Source organism: Bos taurus, chromosome 6 (genome assembly GCF_002263795.3).
Source record: "Bos taurus isolate L1 Dominette 01449 registration number 42190680 breed Hereford chromosome 6, ARS-UCD2.0, whole genome shotgun sequence".
Taxonomy (NCBI): Eukaryota; Metazoa; Chordata; class Mammalia; order Artiodactyla; family Bovidae; genus Bos; species Bos taurus.
The window spans coordinates 116,389,649-116,406,949 of record NC_037333.1 but is presented as its reverse complement, the minus strand read 5'-3'; the positions used below and the strand labels follow the sequence as shown (position 1 = coordinate 116,406,949).

The 17,301-nt window shown below is 40.2% G+C and overlaps 1 protein-coding gene across 3 annotated transcripts; it reads right to left on the bottom strand.

Moving 5' to 3' along the window:
• Positions 1–1,374: 1,374 nt before the first annotated feature.
• On the bottom strand, positions 1,375–17,022 carry HAUS3 (HAUS augmin like complex subunit 3). 3 transcript variants are annotated; one of them, XM_059887681.1, is made up of 6 exons: positions 16,862–17,022; positions 15,778–16,136; positions 14,368–15,414; positions 12,556–12,995; positions 10,607–10,835; positions 1,375–2,183 (listed from the first exon to the last, which is right to left on the bottom strand). In XM_059887681.1, exons 3-6 carry the CDS (start codon positions 15,268–15,270, stop codon positions 1,950–1,952), a joined length of 1,806 nt encoding a protein of 601 aa, XP_059743664.1. In that variant the 5' UTR covers positions 15,271–15,414; positions 15,778–16,136; positions 16,862–17,022; the 3' UTR covers positions 1,375–1,949.
• Positions 17,023–17,301: the final 279 nt, after the last annotated feature.

Here is a 17,301-nt window from a genome sequence, read left to right as displayed (position 1 = left end):
CTTTTCTCCAAAGACATACAGATGGCTCACACACACACATGTAAAGAGCTCAACACCTCTCATTATTAAAGAAATGCAAATCAAAACCACAATGAGATTATCACCTCACACCAGTCAGAATGGCCATCATCAAAAAGTGTACAAACAATAAATGCTGGAGAGGGTGTGGAGAAAAGGAACACTCTTGCACTGCTGGTGGGTATGGAAATTGATACAGCCACTATGGAAGACGGTGTGGAGAGTCCTTAAAAAACCAGAAATAAAACCACCATATGATCCAGCAATCCCACTCCTAGGGATATACCCTGCTGCTGCTGCTAAGTCGCTTCAGTCGTGTCCGACTCTGTGTGACACCACAGACGGCAGCCCACCAGGCTCCCCCGTCCCTGGGATTCTACAGGCAAGAACATTGGAGTGGGTTGTCATTTCCTTCTCCAATGCATGAAAGTGAAAAGTGAAAGTGAAGTCACTCAGTTGTGTCCGACCCTCAGCGACCCCATGGACTGCAGCCCCATGGGCTCCTCCATCCATGGGATTTTCCAGGCAACAGTACTGGAGTGGGGTGCCATCGCCTTCTCTGGGCATATACCCTAGGAAACCAAAATTGAAAAGATACATGTATTCCACTGTTCACTGCAGCACTATTTACAACAGCCAGAACACGGAAGCAACCTAGATATCCACTGACAGATGAATGGATAAAGAAGCTGCAGTACATATACACAATGGAATAGTCAACATGAAGTCACTCAGTCGACTCTTCGAGACCCCAAGGACTTTAGCCCACCAGGGTCCTCCATCCATGGGATTCTCCAGGCAAGAGTACTGGAGTGGGTTGCCATTTCCTTCTTCAGGGGATCTTCCCCACCCAGGGATCAAACCCAGGTCTCCCGCATTGTAGGCAGACGCTTTACCATCTGAGCCACCAGAGAATTCAATGGAATAGTACTCAGCCATAAAATGGAACACATTTGAGCCAGTTCTACTTAGGTGGATGAACCTAGAGTCTATTATACAGAGTGAAGTAAGTCAGAAAGATAAATACCATATACTAATGCATAGATGGAGAAGGCAATGGCAACCCACTCCAGTACTCTTAGCTGGAAAATCCCATGGACGGAGGAGCCTGGTAGGCTGCAGTCCATGGGGTCTCAGAGAGTCGGACACGACTGAGCGACTTCACTTTCACTTTTCACTTTCATGTATTGGAGAAGGAAATGGCAACCCACTCCAGTGTTCTTGCCTGGAGAATCCCAAGGACAGCAGAGCCTGGTGGCTGCTGTCTATGGGGTCGCACAGAGTCGGACATGACTGAGGTGACTTAGCAGCAGCAGCAGCAGCAGCAGCAATGCATATATACAGAATCTAGAAAAATGGTACTGAAAAATTTATTTGCAGGGCAGCAATGGAGAAACAGACATAGAGAACAGAGTTCTGGACATGGGGAGAGGGGAGGAGAGGGTGAGATGTACGGAGAGAGCAACATGGAAACTTACATTACCATATGTAAAACAGATAGCCAATGGGAATTTGCTATATGTCTCAGGAAACTCAAACAGGAGCTCTGTATCAACAGAGAGGGGTGGGATGGGAGGGAGATGCGGGGCAGTTTCAAAAGGAAGGGGATATATGTAAACCTATGGCTGATTCATGTTGAGGTTTGACAGAAAACAACAAAATTCTGTAAAGCAATTATTAAAAAATAAATAAAATTTTTTTAAAAAAAGGTTACCAGGAATAAGTGCCACAAAGCAAATTCTCAAGGTATAAAAAGCACTGGTACTCTGAACAAACATATAAGAAATAAACCAAATTGATATAATACTCAAAATTCATTAAATGAAATGGTTCATCGACCTCAGACTTAAAATTTTCATAATGTTTATTATCTGTATTCTTCTCCTAAATATGTAAAGCACATGCAGTGAAGATTTCATTTTTGGCAATTTTCAGTCTTCAAGACCAATGGTCTTAATCTTTGATTGGTTTTCTAAGTTCTCCACAATATTTTTCAGATAATCTTCATCTTTTAAAAAATATACATATAATTCTCTTTCCACTTGATGCAGCTTATTAGATGCCAAAAGTTTTCTTTTTGTCTTCACATCAGCAAAAATATCAGTAAGAAGATGATTCAGTTTATTTAGCTGAGATTCAACTTGATGAAACTGCTCCGTTAACTCCTAAAAGGAAAGTAATAATGCTTTTTAATTCAAAATCACTATTCATAATACCAATCATAAATCTTAAATGTAATTTACGTAGGAAGAATCTAAATGATATAATGACTATTCCCACAACCTCAACCATAAAAGACCTCAATTAAAAATCCATAGCAGGATTAACAAAAAGTCTACGTGAGATCCATTGAAACAACTTCTGCAGGCAAGTTTAAGTGATTCAAAGCAAACTCCTACTCCCTGAAGAGTATTTGATATGCAAACTGTTCTGCATATTTATACGTTCAACAAGTATTCTGAATGCCTACCTTATACCATGCATTGTTTTAGAGTCTACAACTATAAAAATGAACACCAAAAAAAAAAAAAAAGAACACAATTTCCTTCATGGAACTTAACACTCTGCCAAAGCAATCAAACCTTGTTTTAGCCTAACCTGTTTACTCCAGACATCAGAGGTACTGATAAAACCTTGAAATGAAGCAATTACCAATATAAAGTAATTGTCTTAATCTGGATTTTTCTTTTTTCACACTGTTACAGAAGATGGAATTACACGTAACATTCAACTATCCTGATTTACCATGTAATTCTTCTCAAAAACCTAAACATTCTGGACCCCCCACATTTGATAACTGAAATTCCTCACTTCTTAACATTAAAAGCAGCTTAGGTTTTCTAACCATCAGCCAGTAGTATCAAAGAGGTTCTCAGACAATCTGTAGCTATAACTACACCTCAACCTTCGACCACTTCTCAGAATGATCCACAGTATGGTAATCACCTGATGCTTGCTGTGAATAGATTCCTATACCTCACTCCACACTAAATCACTCTGCAACAAAGCCAGAAGTCACATTTCAACAGGCTCCCTGGTGATTTTAATGTACAAGTTCAAGAGTACTAGCTTGTCATACACATGTCATAAATGCCAGCTCCAAAGAGCAGTACTTCTTAAACTACAGTAAAAAAAAAAAAAAAAAATCAAGTGGTATCCACAGTAAGTGGCCTCTGAGGGAAAACCCTGTAAACTGGAAAACAGTGAGAAATATCTCACCTTTAACTCCAATACTAAAGATCTTAATAGTTACTAAAATAATACTACAAATACTGAAAAATATTCAACTTTATTAATAAAAATGAAAGTCAAAATTCATATGGATGACATTTTGTATCTCACTGGGCTAGGAAAAAATGTAAAATAATGATACCCAATGACAATTATAGTAAAATCACCATATTTTAGTGATTTTAGAATGGACTCTTTCACACTTTAACATAACTGAAATCAATATGCACTGTATAATTAAGAGCATCATGTAACTGTTATTGACCAGACAGTCATAAGAAGCACTTTATCATATATATAACACCCCACACTGCTTCCCTAGTGGCTCAGATGGTAAAGTGTCTGTCCGCAATGCAGGAGACCCGGGTTCGATCCCTGGGTTGGGAAGATTCCCAGGAGAAGGAAATGGCAGCCCACTCCAGTATTCTTGCCTGGAAAATGCCATGGACCTCGGAGCCCAGTAGGTTACTGTTCATGGGGTCGCAAAGAGTCGGACACGACTGAGCGACTTCACTTCACTTCACTGTAAGACCTGCAGGGTCTTAGTTCCCCAACCAGGGATCAAAGCCATGCCCCTGCACTGGAAGCGTGGAGTCCTAACCACTGCCACGCCAGGGGATTCCAGCACCTTTTTTGAAAATTCTTACTGTGCTTAAGACACACAGCACGAGGTCTCCCCTCCTAACGAACCCAAGGGCGCAGCACTGCACTGTTAGCTGTTAGCACAATGTTGCATAGCAGATGCTAGGACTTGTTCCCTTCGCCTGAAGTGAGACTTGACGCCTACTGATGAACAACTCTCCATCACCGGCAACCACCACTGTACTCTGTGCTTCTAACGAGTCTATTTTAGATGGCCCACAGTAAGTGGAATCATGCGCTGTTTCTTGGGACTAGCTTATTTTCACTTAGCATAATCTCCTCAAGGTTCATTCATGTTGTGGTATTCTGAGGTTTTTTTAAGGCTGAATAATATTTCACTGTATGTATATACTACATTTTCTTTTTCCATTCCTCCATAGATGGACGTTTAGGTTTTTTCTACAGCTTAGCTATTACAAGTAGGACTGCAATGAACATGTGAGTGGAGACATCTCTTTAATATCCTATTTTTATTTCCTCTGGATGAATACCCAGAAGGAGGATTACAGGATCATACAGTAGTTCTATTTTAATTTTTTTGAGGAAATTCCATACCGTTTTCCACAGCAGCTTCACCATTTTGCACTCCCACCAATAATGTACCAGGGCTCCAATGTCCCCACACCCTCACCAACACTACTCTTTTGGTTTTTTGATAATAGTCATAATAGGTGTAAGGTGATATCTCAACTGTGGTTTTGCCTTGCATTTCTCTGATAATTAGTGACACCGAGCAACTACTCATAATAAACCTGTTGGCCATTTATATATCTTCTTTAGAGAAATGTCTATTCAAGTCCTTAGCCCATTTTAAAATTAGGTCATTTAGTTTTTTGCCTTTTCATACTGTTCATGGGGTTCTTGAGGCAAGAATACTGGAGTGGTCTGCCATTCCCATTTCCAGTGGACCACATTTTATCAGTCAAAGTAAAGAGGAACTAAAGAGCCTCCTGAGGAGGGTGAAAGAAGAGAGTGAAAAAGCTGGCTTAAAACTCAACATTCAAAAAACTAAGATCATGGCATAAGCCCCCATCAGTTCAGTTCAGTCGCTCAGTCGTGTCTGACTCTGCGACCCCATGAATCGCAGCACGCCAGGCCTCCCTGTCCATCACCAACTCCAGGAGTTCACCCAAACTCATGTGCATCGAGTTGGTGATGCCATCCAGCCATCTCATCCTCTGTTGTCCCCTTTTCCTCCTGCCCCCAATCCCTCCCAGCATCAGAGTCTTTTCCAATGAGTCAACTCTTTGCATGAGGTGGCCAAAGTACTGGAGTTTCAGTTTTAGCATCATTCCTTCCAAGGAACACCCAGGGCTGATCTCCTTTAGAATGGACTGGCTGGATCTCCTTGCAGTCCAAGGGATTCTCAAGAGTCTTCTCCAACACCACAGTTCAAAAGCATCAATTCTTTGGCGCTCAGCTTTCTTTACAGTCCAACTCTCACATCCATACATGACCACTGGAAAAACCATAGCCTTTGCCATTTGTTGGCAAAGTAATGTCTCTGCTTTTGAATATGCTATCTATGTTGGTCATAACTTTCCTTCCAAGGAGTAAGCGTCTTTTAATTTCATGGCTGCAGTCACCATCTGCAGTGATTTTGGAGCCCAAAAAAATAAAGTCTGACACTGTTTCCCCATCTATTTCCCAGGAAGTGATGGGACCAGATGCCATGATCTTCGTTTTCTGAATGTTGAGCTTTAAGCCAACTTTTTCACTCTCCTTTTTCACTTTCATCAAGAGGCTTTTTAGTTCCTCTTCACTTTCTGCCATAAGGGTGGTGTCATCTGCATATGTGAGGTTATTGATATTTCTCCCGGCAATCTTGATTCCAGCTTGTGCTTCTTCTAGTCCAGTGTTTCTCATAATATACTCTGCATATAAATTAAATAAGCAGGGTGACAATATATAGCCTTGACGTACTCACTTCATGGCAAATAGAAGAGGAAAAAACGGAAATTGACAGATTTTCTTGGGCCCCAAAATCACTGCAGATGGTAACCGCAGCCAAGAAATGAAAAGACCCTTGTTCCTTGGAAGGAAAGCTATGACAAACCTAGAGAGTGTATTAAAAAGCAGAGACATCACTTGGCTGATCAAAGTCCATATAGTCAAAGCTGTGTTCCAGTAGTCATGTACAGATGTGAGAGTTGGACCATAAAGAAAGCTGAGCGCCGAAGAATTGATGCTTTCGAATTGTGGTGCTGGAGAAGATTCTTGAGAGTCCTTGGACAGCAAGGAGATCAAACCAGTCAACCCTAAAGAAAATCAACTGTGAATATTCACTGGAAGGATTGATGCTGAAACTATAGCTCCTACACTCTGGCCACTTGATGTGAAGAGCCGACTCACTGGAAAAGACCCTGAAGCTGGAAAGACTGAGGGCAGGAGAAGTGGGAGACAGAGAATAAGACGGCTGGATAGCATCACTGACTCAGTGGACATGAATTTGAGCAAATTCCGGGAGACAGCTGAGGGCAGAGGAGTCTGGTGTGCCGTAGTCCATGGGGTTGCAGAGTCAGAAATGACTTACCGACTGAACAATAAGTTTTTTGCTATCACCAACACTGTTTATGTACAGTGTGGAAAAACACAAAAAATACTTTGAGTCAAGAAATAACATAGAAATGGACACTGAATGTGAAGTTTCAGAAATACCTTAATCATTTTAATTGGCTTTTTCCTTTTAATGTATATTCCTAAGGGATATGATAAAAACCTATGTCTATCACACCTAAAAGATATCTTCTAATAGGTATGAGATAAAAATTCTAAATAAGAAAGTGCTGTGTCAGTTTAAATGAAAATGCTTTTTCTTTCTTAGAAACTCGTGAAATTATGGTGTATCATATGATAAATGGTGTCTAGTAGACATTCAAATAGCTGGTGACATTTTAAATAGGTAAACTCCTTTGAAAAGCAATATGGCAGTATCAAAAGCTAAAAAATAATGTGTATAACCCAAGAAACCTCATAATTCTATACTATCTCTAAGAGTTCATCCAAATGGTGGACTGGTTACAGAAATTATGACATAGTAATTAAATCAATAGAGTATTATAAACATTAAAAATTAAAATTATTGTAGCATGGAAATGTTTATTTCATAACGCTAAATAAAAAGGAAAATATAAAAAATACATAAGGAAAAAAGCATCTACTTTGCAAATACTAACCAAAAGAAAAATAGCATAGGAATATTAATATTGGACAAGAGAAAATTAAGACAAAAAGCACAATACAGGGTCATTATATAATGCTAAACAGTTAAATCACTGCAATTTAAATCCACCAGGATAATAATTCACTGCAATTTTAAACTTGGATGTAACTTATAAAATAGACTCAAATATAAATAAAAACTGATAGAACTACAATGAGAAATTTTCAAATCCACCATCACAGGATTTTTAAATAATTATTTAAAAGATCAAGAAGATAGAATCAGTAATAGGAAACTTTAAAAAACTAATCACAAGTATCACTTCATATCCATGAGGATGACTATTACATACTTTTTTAAAAGGGAAAATAACAACTGTAGGTGAGGACATGTATAAACTAGAACCCTGGTACAGCTGCTGGGTAATGTCAGACAGATTCTCAAAAAGTTAAACACAGGCTTACCATGATTCAGCATTCACTCGTAGGCATATACGCAAAAGGAATGAAAACAGGGACTCAAATTCGTGTACAACGTTCACAGCAGCATTATATACAACAGATAAAAGGTGTAAACAACTCAAGTGTCTATGAACAGATGAACAGTTAAACAGATAAAATGTGATGATAAAACACAGATGAACAGATAAAATGTGGTATATACAGACAACAGAATACTCAGCACCAAAAAGGAATGAAATTCTCACACCTGATGCAATATGGATGATACTTAAGGATATTATGCTGAGATAAGCCAAAGACAAAAGGAAAATATTATTATATGATTCTACTTTTATAAGATAACTACAGTAGGCAAATTTATAGAGACAGAAAATGGAATAGAGACTACCAGGGATGGGGAAAAGAAGGAATGGAGAATTAATATTTAACAGGCACAGAGTTCAGCCCATGTGGGATGAGAAAAGTTCTGCAAGTAAATGGTGACACGGCTGCATGACACTGCAAATGTTCTTAACGTCATCATAACTGCACACATTAAAAAGGTTAAAAGTGTAAATTTTACATTTTGTATATTTTATAATAAAAAATTATTTTAAAAACGAATCATAAGCTGTCTTATTTCAAGAAAAGATAACGTAGTTATTCAGATCAATTCTTCCATAGGAAAAAATGTAAAAAGTGAAATGAAGTATTTTAAAGAGTCAAACAAAGCAAAATCTTCTAGGACTTCCCTGGTGATCCAGTGATTAAAAATCCACCTTACAATGCAGGGGACACAGATTCGATGCCTGGTCAGGGAACTAAGATCCCACATGCCACGGGGCAACTAGAGAGTGCATGGCACAACTAAAGAGCCTCTGTTCACCGCAACGAGGAAAAGCCCACGCACCACAACAGAAGACCCAGCGCAGCAACAACAAAAAACAAAACCCCAAAGCTTCCTGAAACCAACAAAGAGAGAACAAGACTTTAAAAGACTACAAATCCATAAAATGATGCAGACTGGTAAGAGACCCCAGAAGCTGCTTTACTCAATCGCTAATCTTGAAAAAACAGAATCCATGATTCCTGACACTGACAAGAGGAGTGGTGAAGTCCAAGGTCCATAGAAGGTAGGAAGTCAAACAGGAGACTGTCTTTGTAATAAACTAAGGACACCAACAATCTTAAGATCAGGATGGCCAGAGCAGGAAGAGCCCTTGGTTAGAATCACAGTCCAGACAGGAATCATCTGTTGTTGTTCAGTCACTCAGTCGTGTCAAATTCCTTGCAACCCAAGGGACTGTAGCATGCCAGGCTTCCCTGTCCTTCACCATTTCTCCCAGAGCTTACTCAAACTCATGCCCATTGAGTCGGCGATGCCATCCAACCATCTCGTCCTCCAAAACAGACTTTGAACCCAGCTTATGGTTCAGAACTGGCAGTGCTCTTAATATCTAAGCGAGCATACACGAAGGCAAAAGACGTTTAAGGAGGGTCTTTTATGTATTTTAATGTATGAGAGTCCTTTCACCAGAAAGATACTGATGTTAAATTTGGATGCCTCAATAAGTGGTAATGGGACAATCTGGTTATTCACGGGGGAAAATAACAATAAAATTAGAACTCTATTTCTCATGTCACAAACTCCTGGTGGATTAAAGAACTAGAACAGCATAAACTTTTAAGATAAAGTAAAAGGGACTGTCATTACTATGTTAAGGGCAAACTTTCACAAGATATAAAAAAGGGCAAACCATAAGAGTGATAAATTACATCAAAATTGAAATCTTAAAAAAAAAGTCAAAAACTAACAGGTAACAATAAAAAAGAAAAAAACAAGACACAAATAGGGAGCAAACACATGCAGCACACATCACTGACAAATGGCTGGCGTTTGAAATGCGTGAAAGAACTCCTCCCGAACGGGGCTCAACCGCCACGATCATCAGAGACATGCCAATCGTAACCTCAACGGCACGCTATTTTATATCTTTGCAGAGTGAGAAAACTATAAATGCAAATAGCACTATGTGATGAAAAAAACATCGTAAAAGAGCATCTCTCAAACACTGCTGGTACAATATGGTACAACCACTTCCAAAATCAGTTTGATGTATTATGTAAAACAGAACCTGTTATTCAGCAATTCCACTCCTATGTGAGGTGACAGAGAGAGAGAGACATGCATCTGTAAGACATGCAGCAAGGCTATCCACATCAGTATGATCTACAACAGCAAGAACTGGAAATAATCTAAATGTCTGTCAACAGAACAGGTAATTAGACTGTGGAATTTCACATAAGGGAATACTAACTATACAAAAGAGAAAACTATAAACGAGCTATAAATGAGCTACGTTTTACAAATACCCACATGGATAAAACCCAAAATCATATTAAGAAACAAGCAAGTTACTGAAGAATATATATAATACAATCTATATAAAGTTCAGAAACATACAAAACTAACACACAGTCTGTATTATAAATAAAAGAAAGCAAATGACAAATCTTAGCATAGTTCCTCCCTGAAAAAAGAGAGGAGAATGCTATTAGAAAGTGAAAGTGAAGTCTCTTGGTCATGTCCGACTCTTTGCGACCCCATGGACTGTAGCCTATCAGGCTCCTCCGTCCATGGGATTTTCCAGGCAAGAGTGCTGGAGTGGACTGCCATTTCCTTCTCCAGGGGATCTTCCGGACGACCCAGGAATCGAACCCGGGTCCCCCGCATTGCAGGCAGACGCTTTACCGTCTGAGCCACCAGGGAAGCCTATTAGAAGGAGCTGCTATTACTAGGGTACACAGAATTTTAAAGATATAAAAGCTATCCTCTGTGTGTTAAAATAAGTGAAAAAAAATACAGGGATGGTGTTTTTTTTTTTTTAATTCTTACCATAAACATTACATATCCTTTCATATCTGAAATATTTAATAAATTTTAAAAACTTTGACCAAAACTACTTGAAAAATATATGTGAATAAAAATGAGATACAAAATGTTACTATCAGGGAAATGGGGTAATATTTTCTTCATGTTAACATTTTCTTTAGTATCTTTTACAATGAACATTTTTTTTAAGCATTTTTAATTACCAGGGTAAGCACCTACCTGATCACTAAGCAAAAGCTGATTTCCTCCTTGATACAAAGCTTCACAAAGCATGTTCACATCACTGTTTAGTTTGGACAGAAAGAAAGAATGTTCTTGAGCAGATCCTGCCAACTGCTCTTGTACCAAAGAAACCTCCTGTTTTAATTTCTCAGCTACTTCTTCCAGGTTTCCATGGGTTATAAACAATTCTTTTTTCTTATTCTCTCCTTCTAAAAGTTGATAAAGCCTAAAATGTAGAAATAAAAATTAGAAGAAATTCTTAAGTCAGTACAGTTTTCAAAATTATAACCCACTATATTGGGGTATCTTTGGGAAAGCTAACAATTGTAAATATTAATCAAACAATTAAAAACTTTCCAACTACAATACTATCTCATTACAGAAATACATATTCTAATTATCGTATCTGAATTCCCAGTTTTCCCATCTTCCAAGTTTTAGACATAAAATTCTTTTTGACTTTAACTGCCACTAACCTACTTCAATTAAAGTACCCTTCAGAGATACTGCCCTAGAGAACACTTCTTTCACAGAACACAACTATGAGGCAGCAGAAACGGCAAAGAACTTGAAACAGAAGACTGAGGTCTGACGCTGGCTGTCCTGTAAGACCTAAGTCAAGTCAACCTTTGAGATTTAATTTTCACGTCTAACATCTACCTAATTTTAAAGGACTGTGGTAGACTTAAAAGAGAAAAATTGAAAATACAAGCTACATAAATATTAATAGTAAACTTGCTACTCCAGTCATGTCTACATTTGCTTGACAAATTAAATTCCTAATGAGCCAAGAGGCCATTGTAATACTTCAAACATTAATGGCAGAAAAGTCCTACAGTACAAATGGAAAAATGTGAGGCAGCACCTTCTACACATATATGACAAAAAGTATCTGTTCTTAGTCTTCCTGAAACTGGTTCAAAGTGAAAAGTAGTGAAAGTGTTAGTTGCTGAGTTGTGTCCAACTCTTTGTGACTCCATGGACTCAGCCTGCCAAGTTCCTCTGTCCATGGAATTCACAAGAATATGGGAGTAAGAAGCCATTCCCGTCTCCAAGGGATCTTCTGGACCCAGGGATCGAACCCAGGACTCCTGCACGGCAGGCAAATTCTTCACCATCTGAGCCCCAAGGAAGCCCCAAACCAGTTCAAGCCCAAGGCTAATTCTCTTCTTGTGGAATGTGACCACACAATTCCAGGGGGCACCATTCACACAGAATCATGATTTCAACGCCACCTTCTAAAACTGCAATGACATAGCCCTATCCATGCCCTTCATTTCATTAATAAGAATAAAAAGTATTAGATGATTTTCTTTTAGTCTAGAGAAAAAGCAGCAGAATCCAGATTTTTGAGTCCTTTTACTACTTTAGCTGTTCAACTTCAGTATCTCCATACCATTAATTGCTCAGACATCCAGAAGAGACCAGAAGCTAGCAGTCATCCTTACTGATTCACCTGACTAGATGCAAAAATGAAGTCTTCTCTCCTCCCTACCACCGCCTTCTCCAAATGCAATCAATTCTCTGATCAGCAATACTTGCTATACATCAAGATGCATTCAAACTTCCTGCTAGAGTTAGCCTCCTGCCCCAAATCTAAAAATATCTAAATAATAGCATCCAAACATGAATAAAAGCCTTGTATTGTATATTTTCAATTCTCCAAACCATCCACCTCACCTCTAAACCAGCTACTTCTAGATCTAACGTAAATGAAAAAGGTTACCCTTCAATTTAAAAAAAATTTTAAGAAATTAACTGAGGAATTGGGGAAAAAAAAAATTAAAAGAAACACAGACCCATATAACAGAAAGGTGGAAGAATACAAACGCCAAAAATGAAGTACAAAGAACTTTTTAAACTTTCACAAATTTTAGTTCAAACTCTAGTACTTAACAAAAACAAACAGAAAAATAATTACTCACTAAAGAAACAAAGAAACTTACCTATGAGTAGAATAATCCTTGGTATCAATGGTATTCCTTGGATTTATCTGCTGAGATACTGATGGATCTGTTAGCATTTCTAATCGCTGGTGGAACATCAAATTACTTTGCTTAAGTAGGTGAACCAAGTTTTCCAGCTGACGATATATGTCCCAATGCTTTCTCAATTCAATTTCATATGATAAATGAAGAAGTTCAAATGATGCCTTTTGCTTTATCAACTGATTTAAAACCAACTCTTGTCTTTCTGTGTAATAGTCTTGTTTAGCAATCTGTCGATCAAAATCTCCCTTTACAACTGGCATATTCAATAACTGGGCATTCTCTTTTACCATAGCAGGCAAAATTTTGTCTTTTATATGAGTGATTTGTTCTTCAAGTTTCAGAATTTCACTGTTCAAGCTAGAAATTTTAGCATCCAAATTATCTTTGCCAAGAGCCTACACAAAGAAAACAATTACATTTCAAACTGTAAATACAAAGTAGGAATAGTTTTTAAATTATTTTCACTTTCCATTTTAGGTTATCAGATAACATATTCACTAATAGAAACTTGTTTTGTATTAACAAAAGCCAAAAACCCAGTTTAAAATGGCACAGAGAAGATGAAACCAAGGGTAAAGCCATTATGAACTGCTAAATTTTAATGCTATTACTACTATGTAAAATACTATACACATAAATGGCTACCAAAACAGATTTTTTTGGTCAAGTTCATCTTAAAAAAAAAATCACCCATTACCACACTACTTACCAAACACTAACGTATGCTATTTATGCTTTTCTTAAAATAATCTCAGTAGCTGTTCTCCCACCCTGCTTGTTGACTTTAGAACTTCTACAGAATGACAGTACTTCACACATCATTCTGAAGTTTGAGACAATTATAGGTATATAGCTTCAGAAAAGCTCTTTTTACTCAACTATCTACTGATTACATGACCAGGAAAGCAAGCTACCCAAGAGTGCAAGTAGATATCTTTAATACATTTGTACATTCTTTAAAAACAATCAAGAGTTTCAATCCACTGAATTGGATTTCATTAGCACCATCCTCTGGTCAGAGCAAATAAGGCAGACTACCTATAACAGCAATAAGGCTCTCTACTCATTCATCATAAAAAAGACGTCAGCCTTATCTGTGTATGAACCAACAAAGAATACAAAAGTACTTTTGAAAATGAGCTAGATAATGTGGTTGGGTTATAATTATTATTTCTCCCCTCCACTAAGATTTATTTGTGTGAAACAATAACACATACCACAACACTGAACAGAAAATAAAATGTAATTACTTACTACATCCCCTTTCTAAAGTACTTTACTATCAGCATGTGTTAGTCACTCAGTTGTGTCCAGCTATTTGCAACCCCATAGACTATAGCCGTGGAGAAGGCAATGGCAAGCCACTCCAGTACTCTTGCCCGGAAAAATCCCATGGATGGAGGAGCCTGGTAGGCTGCAGTCCATGTGGTCGAGAAGAGTCAGACACGACTGAGCGACTTCACTTTCACTTTCCACTTTCATGCATTGGAGAAGGAAATGGCAACCCACTCCAGTGTTCTTGCCTGGAGAATCCCAGGGACGGGGGAGCCTGGTGGGCTGCCATCTATGGGGTTGCACAGAGTTGGACACGACTGAAGCAACTTAGCAGCAGCAGCAGCAGACTATAGCCCACCAGCTCCTCCTATGGAATTCTCCAGGCAAGAATACTGTAGTGGGTTGCCATTCCCTTCTCCAGGGGATCTCCCAATATTATTTCGTAATTAACAACAACTTAAATATGAATCCAGTCTCATTTCTCACGCTTACCTTGCTAGTGAGGCTATGAAGATTCTCCTCTGCCCACTTTATACTTGACTTTAGGCTCAAATTATTTGCTTTCAAGTGAATTAACTGATGTTGAGCACAAATGTATGCCAGCTGCAGCCTACCCATTTCTAGCCGTCTCTCCTCAAGAACTTCTTGATTATCACAAATAGATGGTGCCTGCATATCTAAAAGTTGAAAATTTTCTTCATTTGAACTTTCAACTACTTCATGTATACCCTGAAAGAACTGTTTTTTGGTATATAAGGTTAATGCTGCCGTACTTTGCTCTTCTTGGCTTAGATAGTTTTGCAATGAAAACTGAGATAAAAACACCAGTGGATTTGTTCCTTGATCCAAATTAGACCGTCTGAAGAACATCATTAACTTTGCAACTCCATCAGTAAGAGTGTGAAGTTCATTACTGATCTTGTTATTTGTAGCATTTAGAATTCCTTGACTCTGTTTCAGCTTTTTATTGGTTTCTTCTTCTTTAGCATTTAATCTCAGAGATTTGTGACTAGTTACTGAAGCCATCAACTGGCATTTATTACGTCGCTGAATTTTTAGGTTCTTTAATTTCTGCAGAGTTTGAACCTCATCCTCTAATTTCTCTAGCTCTTTGTCATTCAAGGTAGGTGTCTTCAAATCAGAAGTTTTACAAGTTTTTAGAACTTCATCCAATGCTGCTCCTTCTAGGATGGGCTTGCCTGATTTTTGAAGAATGCTAAAAGCTTCCAATTCCTCTTCAGACAATATGTTCTGTTCATTCACATTCCCACAAAACCACTTCAAAAATGGTTCATTTTCAACGAACAACCAGTCAAAATCTTCCCCATTAAGAATATCAGCTTTGGGATAATCAATTTTTTTTAATGTTTCTACAAATTCTTTTCCACAGCTCATGGTTTAACTACCCAAAATTTTGTAACTGATAAGGTTTTAATGGTGTTGATATTTAGAAAATAAGTCCAATACATACAAAACTAATTTTATGTTAAGTCCATAGAGAAGGGGGGAAAATATTTTTAGAATCTATAATAATTTATCCTACAGGGGGGAAAAAAAAAACAAGTATTAGACCACAAAATAAGGCGACTCTATCTTTTAAAGTATTGATAAATATCACATGATATTTGGGAACTATCTAACCCAGAGATAGTTGTAGCTGAAAAGTTTGACAAAGAGAAATAATTAGAGTATTACTCAGAACGCTGAAACAGTCATGAAAGGCTAATTAACAAGAAAATCTTATTTTTTCCAAAGATCAGCAAGTCCGTTTTTAATTCAAAATAGATGGATCTAAATAGATCCACGCCATCACGTGACTAAGCAGCCTCTTTTCCCTATCCTTTCCGAGAAGACAGAAATAAACATGGTCAGATATTGAGGAACAGTCAACTGAATATTTACCTGAATGACTCAGTCAGCAGCCGCATTCACGCAAAAACCAAAGTCAGACACGACCAACCTAGTGCAGAGAAAACTAGGCTTAAGAACCACCGCCGACTTGAACCAAAGGACTCAGCAGTCCTTAAACAAAGGTATTTCAGGCGTTTGTTATTTTCAGCACAGGGACCACTGAATAATCCACGCTGCGAACTCCAGCGACGGGAACAAGAGGTTCAGAGGAGGGACCCAGAAATTTGCGGCACTCTGTGATTCTGTGTCATTCAGCGATGAACGATCGGTGTGCGCGTCAATAAAATACTCGTCCACAGAGACGGCCCAGTCGGCGCGACAAACTGCACAAACCTTAAGCGGGTCAATTCCTAAAAGAAATCAGTGAACAGTCACTGGAAGGACTGATGTTGAAGCTGAAACTCCAATACTTTGGCCACCTGATGCGAAAAACTGACTCATTTGAAAAGACCCTGATGCTGGCAAAACTTGAAGGCAGGAGGAGAAGGGGAGACAGAGCATGGATGGCATCACCGACTCGACAAACATGAGTCTGAGTAAATTCCGGGAGTTGGTGCTGCAAAGGGAATCCTGGCGTGCTGCAACCCATGGGGTCGCAAAGAGTCGGACACGACTGAATGACTAAACTGAACTGACTAAGCGGGTGCCTGCCGGCCGGCGGGGTTGGAGTGCGCCCCCCGCATCCCAGCAGAGCCTCCAGGGCCCAGCGGCCTGGGGCCCCGAGAGCCGCGCCCCCCGCCACACCCCACCCTCACTGGAACCCCGTTTCCCGCCGCGCCCCTCGCCTCGATAACCCCACTAGAGTCCGGCTCCCCGCCGGCACTAGAGTCCCCAGTCTTCCGCCGCGCCCCTCGCCCCTCCCGCCGCCCCCCTCATCCGCAGTGGAGCCCTCAGTCTCCCGCCGCTGAGCCCCTCGTCCCTCCGGCCGCCCCTCGACCGCACTGGAGTCCCCAGCCTCTCCGGTAGCTCTCCCCGCCCCCTCCTCCTGAGGACCGCGACTGCGCTGAGCGGGAAACTACTCGCGCGCCCGAAAGACGCCCCCAGGGGCGCCCGGAAAGAAGACGCAGCCGCTGACCCGCGCCGCTCCCACCGTCCCACCGCCCGCCTGAGAGAACTGCGAGTCCGTTGCCGCTCACCTCAGGAAGCTCGGCTCGCGCCCCTCAGAAGCCCGCCGCCGCCCAACCTCGCAAGGCCTCATGGGACGCCCACTCCCGCGCAAACGACCAAAACCCGGCTGGTAGGCGACAGCCTGCGCAGGCGCAATATCGGAAGAGGCGGGGGCGGACGTGATGTCTACCAGCAAGGAGAGAGCTGATTGGCTCCCTGCCTCAGCGGGGGTCTCCTAGAGGAACGCCCTCTGGGTGCACGCAGGCCTCCGTCCGCCTCCTTTGAGGAGCCGGTGTTCCGTCTCAGCCTCGTTGGGTCGCGAGCGCGCAGCAGAGCCAGCTCCGCCCTGTCGCCCGCCCGACTGGTGGCCGGGGCGTCCGGTCCTCCGCGGGCCCGGGGGCCGGGCTG